Source organism: Ursus maritimus, unplaced genomic scaffold (assembly GCF_017311325.1).
Source record: "Ursus maritimus isolate PB19 unplaced genomic scaffold, ASM1731132v1 scaffold_2, whole genome shotgun sequence".
In the NCBI taxonomy this organism is placed as follows: Eukaryota; Metazoa; Chordata; class Mammalia; order Carnivora; family Ursidae; genus Ursus; species Ursus maritimus.
The window spans coordinates 105,344,944-105,358,904 of record NW_024424452.1 but is presented as its reverse complement, the minus strand read 5'-3'; the positions used below and the strand labels follow the sequence as shown (position 1 = coordinate 105,358,904).

General features: G+C 35.0%; 1 protein-coding gene across 2 annotated transcripts in view; it reads left to right on the top strand.

The window, feature by feature from the left end:
- The window catches only part of CFH (complement factor H), a 64,011-nt gene extending 51,748 nt beyond the window's left edge, over nucleotides 1–12,263 (top strand). The window contains exons 10-17 of one of the 2 annotated variants that reach the window (XM_040636538.1): nucleotides 355–537; nucleotides 1,504–1,677; nucleotides 3,758–3,934; nucleotides 4,691–4,873; nucleotides 4,980–5,162; nucleotides 7,824–7,997; nucleotides 11,257–11,439; nucleotides 11,911–12,263. In XM_040636538.1, coding sequence (XP_040492472.1) covers nucleotides 355–537; nucleotides 1,504–1,677; nucleotides 3,758–3,934; nucleotides 4,691–4,873; nucleotides 4,980–5,162; nucleotides 7,824–7,997; nucleotides 11,257–11,439; nucleotides 11,911–12,173 — 1,520 coding nt within the window. In that variant the 3' untranslated portion in view covers nucleotides 12,174–12,263. The remainder of the gene's footprint in view (nucleotides 1–354; nucleotides 538–1,503; nucleotides 1,678–3,757; nucleotides 3,935–4,690; nucleotides 4,874–4,979; nucleotides 5,163–7,823; nucleotides 7,998–11,256; nucleotides 11,440–11,910) is intronic. The other variant, XM_040636540.1, reaches the window with a different exon arrangement.
- Nucleotides 12,264–13,961: the final 1,698 nt, after the last annotated feature.

Here is a 13,961-nt window from a genome sequence, read left to right as displayed (position 1 = left end):
ATGCAATATTTAAAACAGGTGCCTGGAAAAGGTCCTTTGCCAGTAGAGTTCTGGCATGCTGTAGGATTCTGGATCCATTAGACAAACAAATTTCTAGTAATCTCCCAGAAGGGATTCTGAGTATTCAAAATATTGCCTCTTCATTCCAAAAAAAAAAATTTAATGAACTATCCTGATTTAATATCTTTGGAAACTCACAACTTATTTTCTCTGTCACTAGAATTTGGGTGATTCAGATTTTCTGGGTTTTCATTTGTAAATGACTGCTGGTTTTTTATATTCTTATGTTATTTGAGTCTTTATAAAAATGTTTATTTATATGCTTATCTTTTCCTTATACTTTCTCCCTTTCAGAAAGATGTTTAAAATCAGAGACAACAATTGAAAATGGATTTTTTTCTGAATATGAATTTGCATATCCCTTGAATAAACAAACACAATATCAGTGTAAATCAGGATATGTAACACCAAATGGTAAAACTTCAGGATCAATTACATGTCTGGAAAGTGGATGGTCACCTCAACCCACATGTATTAGTGAGTAATTTTATGTTCATATTCATTATCCTGATGATCGTTGTGCAAAAGTTTACTTCAACTTAATTCTTTTCTGGGGGGAGGGCCTGATGTGGTTCCCATTTGAAGATAAATTAAAAAATATATAATTTTTTTACTATTAAGATTAATCACTATTTAAACCTTTATTAACATCATTCTAGTATGGTGTTAACAAAATTTGAGACTTTTAACACTTTACTTCCTTATAACAAATTACAGACAATAGAGTTATCTCTCTATTCAATCTTGGTAAGTTTAAAAGAATACACAGCCGCAGGAATATATTTGGAAAAGAAAATCAGCATGGGAGCTTTAGAAATTATTATGCTGTAAAGTAGAGTTTTATAGAAAATTTAAAAATTTACTTGCATTGTTGAAAAGTCATTCAACTAATCTGGCATATTTGTAAAGTAGAGTTTTATAGAAAATTTAAAAATTTACTTGCATTGTTGAAAAGTCATTCAACTAATCTGGCATATTTGTAAAGTAGAGTTTTATAGAAAATTTAAAAATTTACTTGCATTGTTGAAAAGTCATTCAACTAATCTGGCATATTTGTCACACTGCTAATGAGTTTGGCATCTTAATTCACAAAATGCTAGTCTGCTTTGCTAGAAAAATATGATACATCTGTAATGGCCAATTTTATTACAAGCATGGGATAAACACATAAGTATAATTGATTGAGAAAAGTGTTCTTAGAATAAATATTTCACAGTGTTTAAGTGATAAGAAAACGCTGTGTAGAAACATTTTTTTTCATTTTGAGTAATTTTTTCAGGACAATGGTTTAGCACTGGTATTCTTAGATTCTTTTAATATGATATTTAATTTGTTAGCTCATACTAATTGATAAAGCTATTTTTACCACCTTAAGATGACACTTGCTTATGTTGTCCATTAAGTAATATTAGAAATGAAACCTTAAATTCTATTATGCATTAGAATTTTGTGACAGGCCAGTATTGGAGAATGCCAGAATCAAAAGTAATGGCACATGGTTTAAGCTCAATGACAAGTTGGACTATGAATGCCTTGACAGATTTGAAAGCAAAGATGGCCGCACAGGTTCCATAGTGTGTGGTGAGGACGGTTGGTCTTATAAACCAGGATGTTATGGTAAGTGCTGTTTTTTCAGATGTGGGAAAATTTTATGAACTGACGCTGGATAGGAGGCAAAGAAAGGATTATTCAGCTTATTTTCAAGGCATGTCAGCCTTTAGATTAATTTCATGATTGAGAAAATCCTATAAGGCAGTCTTAAGGAAAGAAAGAATATAGGGGCGCCTGGGTGGCTCAGTTGTTAAGCATCTGCCTTTGGCTCAGGGCGTGATCCCTGCATTCTGGGATCGAGCCCCACATCAGGCTCCTCCGCTGGGAGCCTGCTTCTTCCTCTCCCATTCTCCCTGCTTGTGTTTCCTCTCTGGCTGTCTCTCTCTGTCAAATAAATAAATAAAATCTTTAAAAAAAAAAAGAATATAAGTTTATTTAGATTTTCTGAAAAGCTTTTCTTTTTTTTTCCATATGTTGTGCTTGTGGTGGGGAAAAGACTCAGGAGTTTATGCAGGGTGAGTAAGTGTGGGGATTGGGATAGGGTGATGGCCGACAAGATGCAAAGCAGACCACATTCGAGATCTAGTTTGTTGGTAGAAAATACAGCTGGTGTTTACTAAATATTGAATGCAAGAGGGAGTAATAATCAAGGGATTCACATGCTTGTTTTAAATTTTTTTCAAAGCAAGCAGGTAAGTGGCAATGCCTTTTTGTAAGGTGGTGTTGACAGAACAAAGAGCACTTTGGGAGGAACATCACAACTTTTGACTTGAGCACATTATGGTTGAGCTGCCCGTGGACAATCAAAGTTGCTTATGTGAACTACAGAGTTAAATATATATGTCTAGCTAAGAGATACATATTTGGAATTATCACCCAAATAAATGATGATATCAAACTGGAAAAGAATACAGAATAAAAAGAGAAGAGAGCTCAAGACTGAGCTCTGAAGCATTCCAACGTTTAGATGTTGGGCAGAAGAAGAGTAAGTGGCAAAGTAGATGGAAAAAATGAGGACCCAGAGAACCAGAAGAAGAAAACATTTTGGAATGACTGTTCTCATAGACGTGGAGAGAAGAAAATGATGAAAGGATAAGGAAGTATAAGTGAATCCTGTGGAGTCAGCCTGGTCAATTCCAATTCCATCATTTACTAAATTTCATCATTGACTAAACATGTATCTTAGGGCAACAGCCAAGCTTATTTGAAGCTTGTTCACTCTTCCTCATCTGCAAAATGTTTTAATAATTACAAATGCTCTAATATGTCAAAGGATTGTTTTTCTTTTTAGTATGATTCTAATACTTAAATTCCAGTTTGTAATTTTATAAATTAATTAGCAAGATAGGAGGGTTCCAAATAAGAAAAATGCATTTTTTATAATATTTAGGAATGTGACGAATGTCACAAATGTCACAAACTTGGCAAATTTGCAGGGATAATTTTACATATTCCTAATTTGAATCAGAATGATCAACAATTTATTAATAGATGGTATAAATTTTAGATTTAATAAGAATAGATAGTTGTATATTATATAAATATTCAGGACACCTAGAATATGCCTAGTTATGTGGCCTTGAACATGTTTCTTTATTTTGTTTCATGTTTCATTTTATGATTCAGTTTGATTTCTTTACTAATATAATTAATATGATATAAATTAAGCAATTTTGATAGTTTCTTTAAACCACATTAGAAATGCCTTGTGTGTGTTCTGGTTCTCCAATTATATTTACATTAAACGAAAATACCAATTCTTATTTGAGTGCAATTTTAAAATTGTAGCAACACTTTTTTTAATGTGAGAGAATATTTTTATGTTTTGAGAGTACAAAACAATATCACATTATATTTATAAACAAATGTCACTTATAAAATCAGATCCAGTATAAGCAAGTTGACCTTACAAACACATTTTCAGGATGCATATATTGCTATTCAATGCCTTAATATTTCTGAGTCCCCTGTGAATTTAGAAGGTGTATGAAACCTAATATGTAATATTTTTCAAGGAGGAGGATTCATCTCATGCCCCTCTGTATATGCAGTACCTAGCGCCTCATTTTTACAAGACACATATACAGTTTCCTTTGGTGATGATTAATTATATATACTCACTAAATTATTTGACCTTTTTTTATAGAAATAGAATGCAAGGTTCCAGAAGTAGAAGAATACTTAGTTCCTGAGCCCAGAAAGGACAAATATAATGTTGGAGACGTGTTGAAATTCTCCTGCAGACAAAGACTTAAGAGAGTTGGACCAGATTCAGTTCAGTGTTACCACTTCGGATGGTCTCCTAATCTTCCAACATGTAAAGGTGAATATCTATCTTACAATCACTAAAACAAGAATTAGGATTTGGGTATCAACCTTTCTTTTTCCCTCTTAATTTTCTGTTGGCTTTGAGCATGTCTATAATCTAGTGAATTAAGCCAGGGCATGTGTTGAGGGGTAGCTACATCAGACTTCCTTATTTAAGCAATTAATCTCCAATTGTTTCTTGAAATATGTAGTGGAAGTATCCATAGATATATATATGATGTCTCACACTTCTTTTGTTATTTCTCCTTTTGCCTACAGACCCACCGATAATATTGGACACTTTGTATAGCAGGGACCTTACCTCAAGTTTCATTGAGTGTCTAAACAACATTCAAGCAACTTACAGTCAATTCAATGACATGGGTGGTTCAATCAAAGTCATAACATCTTGATCAAATGCTTGCCTCAAATGATGGCATTTTTTCAAACAGTTTTGATAAAATGTTTCCATGGAATATGAATATTGCTCTAATTTACACAACCACATATATTAATTGGTTTGCATACAATTTTAGAATATATAGATTATTAAACATATTTTCTGGGTTTAAGTATACTTCCAATACACTCATTCAGTGTAAGTAATAGAACTGGGAAATATGTTTCTGGTGTAAACACCATTGTTTAAGAAGGCTATAACAAATTATGTTATAAATTATATAAATTAAGTTTTAAAACCTCTCTATTTTATGGATTTTTAAGTTGTAAAATAGATAATTTAACTGTAATTTACACAGTATTTCTCTTGTAGAGCAAACAAGACAGTGCACTCCACCTCCTCAACTCCTCAATGGGGAAATTAAAGGAACACATAAAGAAATCTATGAACACAATGATTTGGTGGAATATGTTTGCGATACTAGATTTCTGATGAAGGGTTTTAATAAAATTCAATGTGTTGATGGCCAATGGACAGACTTGCCTACGTGTATTGGTAATGTATATAAAATATTAATATGTAAACATAAATCAACACTATATTCATATAAACACATAAATTGCATTTTGTAAATAAACATATTTTCGTGAAATTTTCACAGAAGTGGAGAGTACATGTGGAAATATACCTGAACTTGATTATGGCTCTATTGTTGAGTCTTCCGCCCCTCCCTATCACCATGGAGATTCAGTACAGTTCAATTGCGAAGAAGAATTTACAATGATTGGACACAAGTCAATTACATGTATTAATGGAATGTGGACCCCACTTCCTCAGTGCATCGGTGAGAAGACACTTCTCAAATTGACAGTCAATGAAATTTAATATTTTTATTGTAAAAACTGTATTTGCAAACATATTTTTGAAATTTAGGTATACTCTTGAAAATGTCTGGTCTTAGGGGCACCTTGGTGGCTCAGTAAGTTAAGCATCTGCCTTCCGCTCAGGTCATGATCTCAGGGGGCGATTGAGCCCCCACATCAGACTCCCTGATCAGCAGGGAGTCTGCTTCTCCCTCTCCCTCTGACCTTCCCCCTGCTCATGCTCTCTCTCAAATAAGTAAATAAAACCTTTAAAAAAAAGAAAGAAAATATCAGTTCTTAAATTATAATGAAGGCAGACATTGCTTATAGCTCATTATGTGTCCACAAATTAGCAATAGAATTTTATCAAGCTTTCTGTCCCTGATATTAACACTGTTTATAAGTGTGAAGCTTAATTTTACTTCTAGTTATTCTTATGATTTAAATATGAGTACTAATTGCCAAAATAGAACTATATTTACATAAATACCACTTTTGATTTTATGTAGCACTCTTGATTTCAGGCCCTGGAAAACAAAAAAAGTTAATGCCTACTTGCTACATTCCTTTAGGAATCTTGCCTCCCTCAAAGTTTCTAACAATTTCCCAATCTGTTTCAAATGCAACAACAAGTTAATGTGCTGAAGGGTGGGTGGGCTGCAGGCCCTCTCAGTCGGTGGTAGAACTCAGTCAAAGGAGGCAGTCAGGGTTAGGCCAGGAAACAAATCTGATGGATGGACTTCACTCTGATTGATGTATGTGAATCATCCTGACCTTTGGATGACCAAGTCTTTTATGACTAACCGGAAAAATATTAGGGGCCTTTTTCATTTTTCCCTTAGAATGAGTTCCCTGGAGTTTTCCTAGGTCCTACATTCAAAGAGAGCCCTGGATGTCCAATCTTACTTATTCATCAGATTTCTAGGCATTAATTGTTCCAAGGAGAAGGTAGGGCTTAGGTGCACGCTCCGTGAGAGCAGAGATTTACCCTGTTTTGTTCATGATGTATTCCCAATACCCAAAAGACTGGTGGACGTACAGCAGACATTACCTAGGAGTTTGTTGAATGAATCCTAAGTTTTGTTGCTTATTAATCCTTACATTTTTGCTAAACACATTCCCATTAGAAGTATTGTCAGTCCTTCAAGACCAAACTTCATCTTTGTCTTCTTCGATCTCCACAAATGACCTCCCCTATTTCTTATGGGGGAAAAACCCAGTTATAACAGGCATGAAAACTCTCAACTTTTCACTCTTATTCTAAAATATCTGCTTCGATTATTACTCTTTTCTGACCTCAGAGTTTGCCTTCCAAAGGTTAATTTTCTACCTATATTCAACTCAACATAATCCCCATATAGTTGTCATAGGCCTTACTCCAATTTTCTCTGTTCAATATTTATTTTGTACCTCCAACCAGTCTAGGTGTTCACTCTTCTCTGAATGTTTCTTTTCTCCTAATAAACAAACAAATTCTTTCAGAAACCAATCAATCATAGGACAATGACAACAACCACCTCCACTCCTTTTGACTGTTGCTTGTCCTTCAGTTACCATCACCTGAACACGTTGTTTTGTCTCCCTCAACACTGTGGAAAGCCCTAAAAACAGGACTAATTCTCAGCCTCTAGCATGTTTTGAATTAGTCTCCTTTGTTTATTTTGTATTGTATTACAAAATCATTACTTCTTTGGCTAATCATTAACAAATCATTAACGAAGGCCTACATCAACTCATTATTTTATCAAATCCAGAGTACTTTAATCTTCATTGAATTTTTGAGATATGTAGCTGTATAAAAGGTTGTTATATTTAACTCAGAGTCAGTAAAAATTTACAACTATTGCATTATGATATTATTGAATTATAGGGTGATCTGGTATATAAAATAGTTCTTCAAAGATTGTGAGAGTATAAGCAGGAACAGGTTGTGGCTTTAAGCACCCAACTTCTTATTCCAAGAATCTGTTTCTATTTTTTAGTCATCGTGCAAAAGATCTAGTTAAGCATTCACGTTCTGTATAATACATCTTAGATGTACTTTTCTTATTTTATTACATAACCTCTAATGAAAAAAATATATTTAAACTAGCAAGTTCATATATTCTATTTCCACAGATAAATATGGGACCATATGTAGTCAGGTGATGAGTGTTCAGTCTGTAGATCATCCAAAACAGTGAGCCTCTTACACTTTCCTGTCCCCAAAGTGCAGAATGTATTTATGATGGACATTTTCTCTGAAGTTTCAAAGACTGGACACAAGACTTATGTTCATAGGGGCGCCTGGGTGGCTCAGTCGTTAAGCGTCTGCCTTCTGCTCAGGGCGTGATCCCGGCGTTCTGGGATCGAGCCCTGCATCGGGGCTCCTCTGCAGAGAGCCTGCTTCTTCCTCTCCCACTCCCCCTGCTTGTGTTGCCTCTCTCGCTGGCTATCTCTCTCTCTGTCAAATAAATAAAATCTTAAAAAAAAAAAAGACTTAGGTTCATACATAAGAGCCCATCTCAACCAATAAATTGGTTGATGGGATTTATTGACTCAAATTCTAATTTCATTCTACTATTGACTCAAAACTATTTTTCTGTAGTAGTTGCTTTGATTCCTATAATTAGTCTTTTCAAGGGAATATTTTCATTTTATAGCAACAGATAAACTTAAGAAGTGTGAATACAGCTTGACCAGACAAGAGGCAAATCCATTAAGTAAGACTGTATTTGATCATAATGCCAGAATAAGTTATAAATGCAGAGGAACATTAAAGCAGAAATACTCAGTATGCATAAATGGACGATGGGATCCCAAACTAAGCTGCACAGGTAAGCTCTTGTTTATAATATTTTCAAAAACTTATTCTATTTCTTCCTAACTTGTAAAAGTAGTATCTTTGCATCTTTTAAAAAATTTTACCTATGTATTACTACTAATTTTCAAGGTAATTTAGAAAGTAACTAAAGCACTATTTCTGAATATTAATCGCATCAGTGCATTGGTCTGCTATAAAACAAAACACCCAGAAACTTGGTGGCCTAGAGTTAACATCTGGTCAGGTATCTTTAAGAATTAGTGTTTTGTTTTCTTTGAGGCTGAAGAGAGCACAAAGCTGGCATCCCCCTGGTTTCCGTCCATGAGAAGCACATCCAGGACAAGGAAATAGGCCTTTTTCACAGCAAGACCGGGTGGTGTGTTTCAGTCTGCTGTCTGTGTAGTGCGCTGGAGGTGGTAGCTTGCCAAGAATTACCTCTCCCATTGTTACAGTCCTGTGGGACCCAGAAAGGCAAGCCCCTCTGGCCACTAGAGCCAGGAGATCAAGGAGCGTCCCCTATGTGGACTGAGCATGCTTGCCAGCTATAGCAAGGCAGCAGGAGAAGGCAGGGTTGGGACACGCCCTCTGGCTTTTATTGGGGCCACAGGAGAGCACTGGGCTGGAGTGCCCCCGCAGGTGTTATCAAGGTGGAGAGAAAGTGTAAAAAAGGCACCTGCCATCACCTCCATCATGGAAAGAGTCCCAACAGACCTCTGCCCCTCAGGTAGATGCTTTAAGATTAGCAAATGAATCTCCTTCTCATACATCTAAGTGTTTCTCAAACTGTTCCTTTCACAATGGCCCCCGGGGGCAGTGAGTCTGGGTGCCAGCTCTTTAAGGAAAGTTTCTCAGGGTGGCTCAGTTGGTTAAGGGTCTGCCTTTGGCTCAGGTCAAGATCCCAGGGTCCTCAGATTGAGCCCCACATCAGGCTTTCTGCTGAACAGGGAGTCTGCTTCTCCCTCTCTCTCTGCCTGCTGCTCCCCTTGCTTGTGCTCTCTCTCTCTCTCTTTCTCTCTGTCAAATAAATAAATAAAATCTTTTTTTAAAAAAAGTATCTCCGTTCTCTACAGCCCATTGGGTCTCCTGGATGTGAGACCCGTTGGTTTTCAAAGCCAGATGTTTTGGGGGCTCATCTTTCTTCTGCAGGTCCCAGAGTTTGGGGTGCTGATCTGGGACACAATCCTCTCTCTCCTCAAGGAGAAGCTCTGGATTTGGGAGATCCCACATGATTGTGTGTAACCCTACCAGGGGTGGGATTTTGTCCATCCTGGGTCTCTGACTCTCCTACCCATCTCCATGTGGCCCTTTTACTGTTTGCTGTGAAGGAGCTATTCAGCTAAGTTTTCAGGTCTTTTTCAGAGGAAAGTGTTCCATATGTACCTGTGTGTCTCTGGGAGGAGATGAGGTCAATTTCTTCCTATACATTTGTCTTCACACTCGATTTGTGCACATTGATTTTATATTCTGACACTATACTAAGTTGCACTATCCGTTTTAGGTACCATTTTGTAGATCTGTTGCAATTTTCTGTAAACAATTGTATCTGTGAAAATACAAGATTTTATTTTTGCTGGTCCATTTTTATTTTTATTTTTTTAATCTTATCACACTGACCAGGAACTCCGGTAAACTGTTGAAAGGAAGTGATGAGAACATACATCTTTGTCCTATTCCTGATCATTGGGGGAGGGTATTCAACATTTTTACCACAAGTATAATGTCAATCTAAAACTCCATTTTTCCTTCTAAGTACTGCTGTAGCAGTCTCAAAATTTTTATATACATTTCATTTTCATTTAAATCTACATGAATGTTTTCTAATATTCCTTGTGATTTCTTCTTTAACCTGTCAATTATTTAGAATTTCGTTGCTTAATTTCCAAATATTTATTTTTTCCTGAATAGATTCGTTCTCTTCTATCAGATTTTTTTTTTGTGGTATGATTGCTATACAAAGAACAGCAAAAAAAAAATACAGAATAACTTTTAAGACATAGAAATAAAATACAAATAATATAAACACAATAAAGAAGTTTTTTTTAAAAAGCATTAACAGATGACTTGCAGAATAGTAATTCTGCCTTTTTAGGGAAATTTAGTTGCTAGACCAACCTCTGGCAAAATGTATCAGAGGAAGTATAAATTAAGATTATTAGGGCAAAAATGTTTAAACATCAGATACAGAGGAAACTCAATCCTTGTCAATGCACTGAAAAAAATATGCCAAGATATTTACAACAAATAAGAAATATTTTTTGATCAAATATAAAATACTTCTACACTTAGAAATCAAAAATATAAGAAATAGAATATATGAGATAGAAGTAGAAAATATTAGTAAGCATGAATTAATTGTATTCAGTGAAATATTTCTTTGAATTGACTACAAAATCTTGGGTAACTGAAAGGACTTATAAGACTTCCCAGCATACACTCACGTAAGGCCTCTAATGAAATAAAAGCACGACAGGAGAAAGCATAATCAGGGAATCATAGAGAGGTCCAAAAGCCTCCAGGTAGAGCCATCCAGAGTCTTCCTCAGTTGAACAGGACACGCTTTGTTTTCAGATTATGAGCTGTCACGATACATGTGAGGTATCTCAGTTCTCCGGTAGCTCAAACACAAGTTTATAGGGAAATCTTGCATCCCTTGCTGGTCATGCAATGGCAGCCGGGCTGTCTAATCTGTTCAACAGGGTCCATTTCATTAGCCTATCTCTTAGCAGTGTAGGCAAGCTAGTAAACAGTACCTCCACAGAGTTTTGAACTTTAAACAACACACTATAAATCATTAGTGACCATATCTAATTACCTCAGCCAAGAGTCTGTATCAAATAATTGATCATTAACTACATGTAATTCTTCCTCTGGCTAATTAGCTCCCATTCCACATCTTGTGAGGGTTTTAATCCAATCACAATGCATTTGATTATAGATATCTGTCAACAAGATTCTGACATCAGTATTTATTTAGTGCCTCTTACTGAGTGGACAATTCAGTTAGAACATCCTAATGGTTAGAAATAATTAAAAATAAATTTTACATAGATTATGCAAGATTTGTCACAGGAAGATACTACAAGTAAGACGGTGAGTATATAAACCACATGTGATATATTAAAGTGCTCTACTGAAGAGTATAACATGTTTAAACATAGAACATGTTATTATTTGATCAATGATATATTATTATTGAGTTTTCTGTTTAATTGTCTTTTTAATATGTTTAACTTATGATTTTTAATCAAGAAATCTAATTTTAATATTTTTAGAAGTTAGAGCACAGTCATGCCCCCCTCCACCTCAGATTCCCAATGCTCAAAACATGACGACGACGGTGAATTATCAGGATGGAGAAAAAGTATCTGTTGTCTGTCAAGACAATTATATAATTCAGGATGGAAAAGAAATTGTGTGCAAAGATGGAAGATGGCAGTCAATACCACGCTGTGCTGGTCAGTAGCACATAACTTGCTTTACAACATTCTTTCAAATGAGGTTAATAGTCACCTGTGCTTTGTGTAAAGGAACAAAATGAAGACCTTTCTCTGTATCTTTTTCACTTTACCCTGGAACAGTAAATTACAAACTAAGTATACAGATCAGTCAGCATTCTTTCACTTCTACTGTGAAATGAACAGACAAAAACTTTGGATTATTGTGCAAATACCAAGAAAATTTCTGTTTACGCCTATTTTACTCCTCATGATGAACAGGACAAGAATGAAGGGGCATAGTGAAGAAGTAGATAACAGCACAGATTTTATGGAAACACATATGCTTGCAAATTTCAAATGTTTTTCCGTTTTTCAGTAATTCAATTTGTTCAAGGTATCCTTATTTTAAAATCCCAAGTGGTATTTGGTTGCATTTTTCAATCTAAACATTATCTGTACTTGACCCTTTGATCTTCTTCCTTAATACAGAAAAACTCCGGTGTCTTCAACCACCTCATATAGAACATGGAACCATTAAATCATCTGAATTTTCAGAAGTAGAAGAAACATTGAAACCTAAGCTTTACCCACATGGCAGCAAATTAAGTTACACTTGTGAGGAAGGTTTCAGGATATCTGAAAATGATGAGATAACGTGCCAGATGGGAAAGTGGAGTTCTCTACCCTGGTGTGTAGGTGAGGACAGTATGCAAACTAAAATTCTGGTTTCAATTTTCAATACAATCCATTAAACATAATTGTCATCAAAGTCATGAGGAAGAATCCTTTAGGTTTCTAAATATCTACAATCATTTATATTTAAATATCTAAAATCATTTATATAATTATGTACTTTACCAAACAATTTTCACATAATCAAATCTATCCCATTTTTGTTAATTTTATTGATTCATTATAGAATCACTTTTAATTCTGGCAGTTGTTTAATTAAACTAGATGTGTAGTGCAATTGAACCTACCTATTTATATAGGTATGCCTCTTCATAATCCTACCTATTTATATAAGTTGTACTGTTTGCTTTTCCACCAGGTTTTTAAAATTTTTGTTTGTTTTTCCTATAATGTCCTTCCTGATTTCTTACAATATATGGTACTTATCTTAAGTGATTCTCAATGTTCTTCTTTTTATTATTTATTATATTGGTTTAAGAAGCACTGATAGTCTTTTCATAACTATATTGACATTTTTATTTTTTAATTTTTATTATTTTTTATATTATATTTTTATTATATTAGTTTCAGGTGTACAATGTAGTGATTCATCACTTCCATACAACACCAGGTGCTCATCACAGCAAGTGCCCCCCTTAATCCCTTTCACCTATTTTACCCATTCTCCCACCCACCTCCCCTCTGGTAACCATCAATCTGTTCTCTCTGTTAAGAGTCTATTTCTTGATTTGCCTCTCTCTCTCTTTTTTTGCTCATTTGCTTTGTTTCTTGAATTCCACATGAGTGAGATCATGTAGCATTTGTCTTCCTCTGATTTATTTGCCTTAGCATTATACTCTCTAGCTCCGTCGTCATTGCAACTGGCAAGATTTCATTCCTTTTTTATGGCTGAGAATTGACTTACTACCTTTTCTTCATCCATTCAATGGACATTTGGGCTGCTTCCATATCTTGGCTATGGTAAATAATGCTGCTATAAACATCAGGGTACATGTATCCCTTTGAATTAGTATTTTTGTATGCTTTCAGTAAATACCCAGTGGTGCAATTGCTGGTTCATTAAGTTGCTCTACTTTTAACTTTTTGAGGAACCTCCATACTGTTCTTGAGAGTGTCTGTGCCAGTTTGCATTCCCACCAACAGTGCAAGAGGGTTCCCCTTTCTCTGCATACTTACCAGCACCTGTTTGTTTCTTGTGGGTTTCTTTTTTTTTTTTTTTTTTTTTTTTTTTTAGCCATTCTGACAAGTGTGAGGTGGTATCTCATTGATGTTTTAATTTGTATTTCCCTAATGATGAGTGATGGGTATCTTTTCATGTTTGTTGGCCATCTGTAGTCTTCTTTGGAAAAATATCTATTCATGTTTTCTGCCCATTTTTAACTGGATTATTCATTTTTCGGGTGCTGAGTTTTACAAGTTCTTTGTATATTTTGGATACTAACCCTTTATCAGATATGTCATTTGCAAATATCTTCTCCCATTCCATAGGCTACCTTTTAGTTTTGTTGATTGTTTCCTTCTCTGTGTAGAAGCTTTTTATTTTGACGTAGCCCCAATAATTTATTTATGCTTTTGTTTCCCTTGCCTCAGGAGACATATCTAGAAGGAAGCTGCTACACCCGATAATATATTGAGATTTTTAGTTTCAAGTTTTTGCTCAGGTTGCCAGCTGGACACACATCAGAATGGTGGTTTTAGGAAGCATTTGTGCACCTTCTCTGTGTTATGATTGTAGCTCCTGTGTTATCATTTCTTTTCAAATAATACTGCCAAATATGGCAACCAATACATAAAAGTAAATTCAGAGTTAATGAAACATGGAGTCATGCTTTCATTTTTTTTTTTTT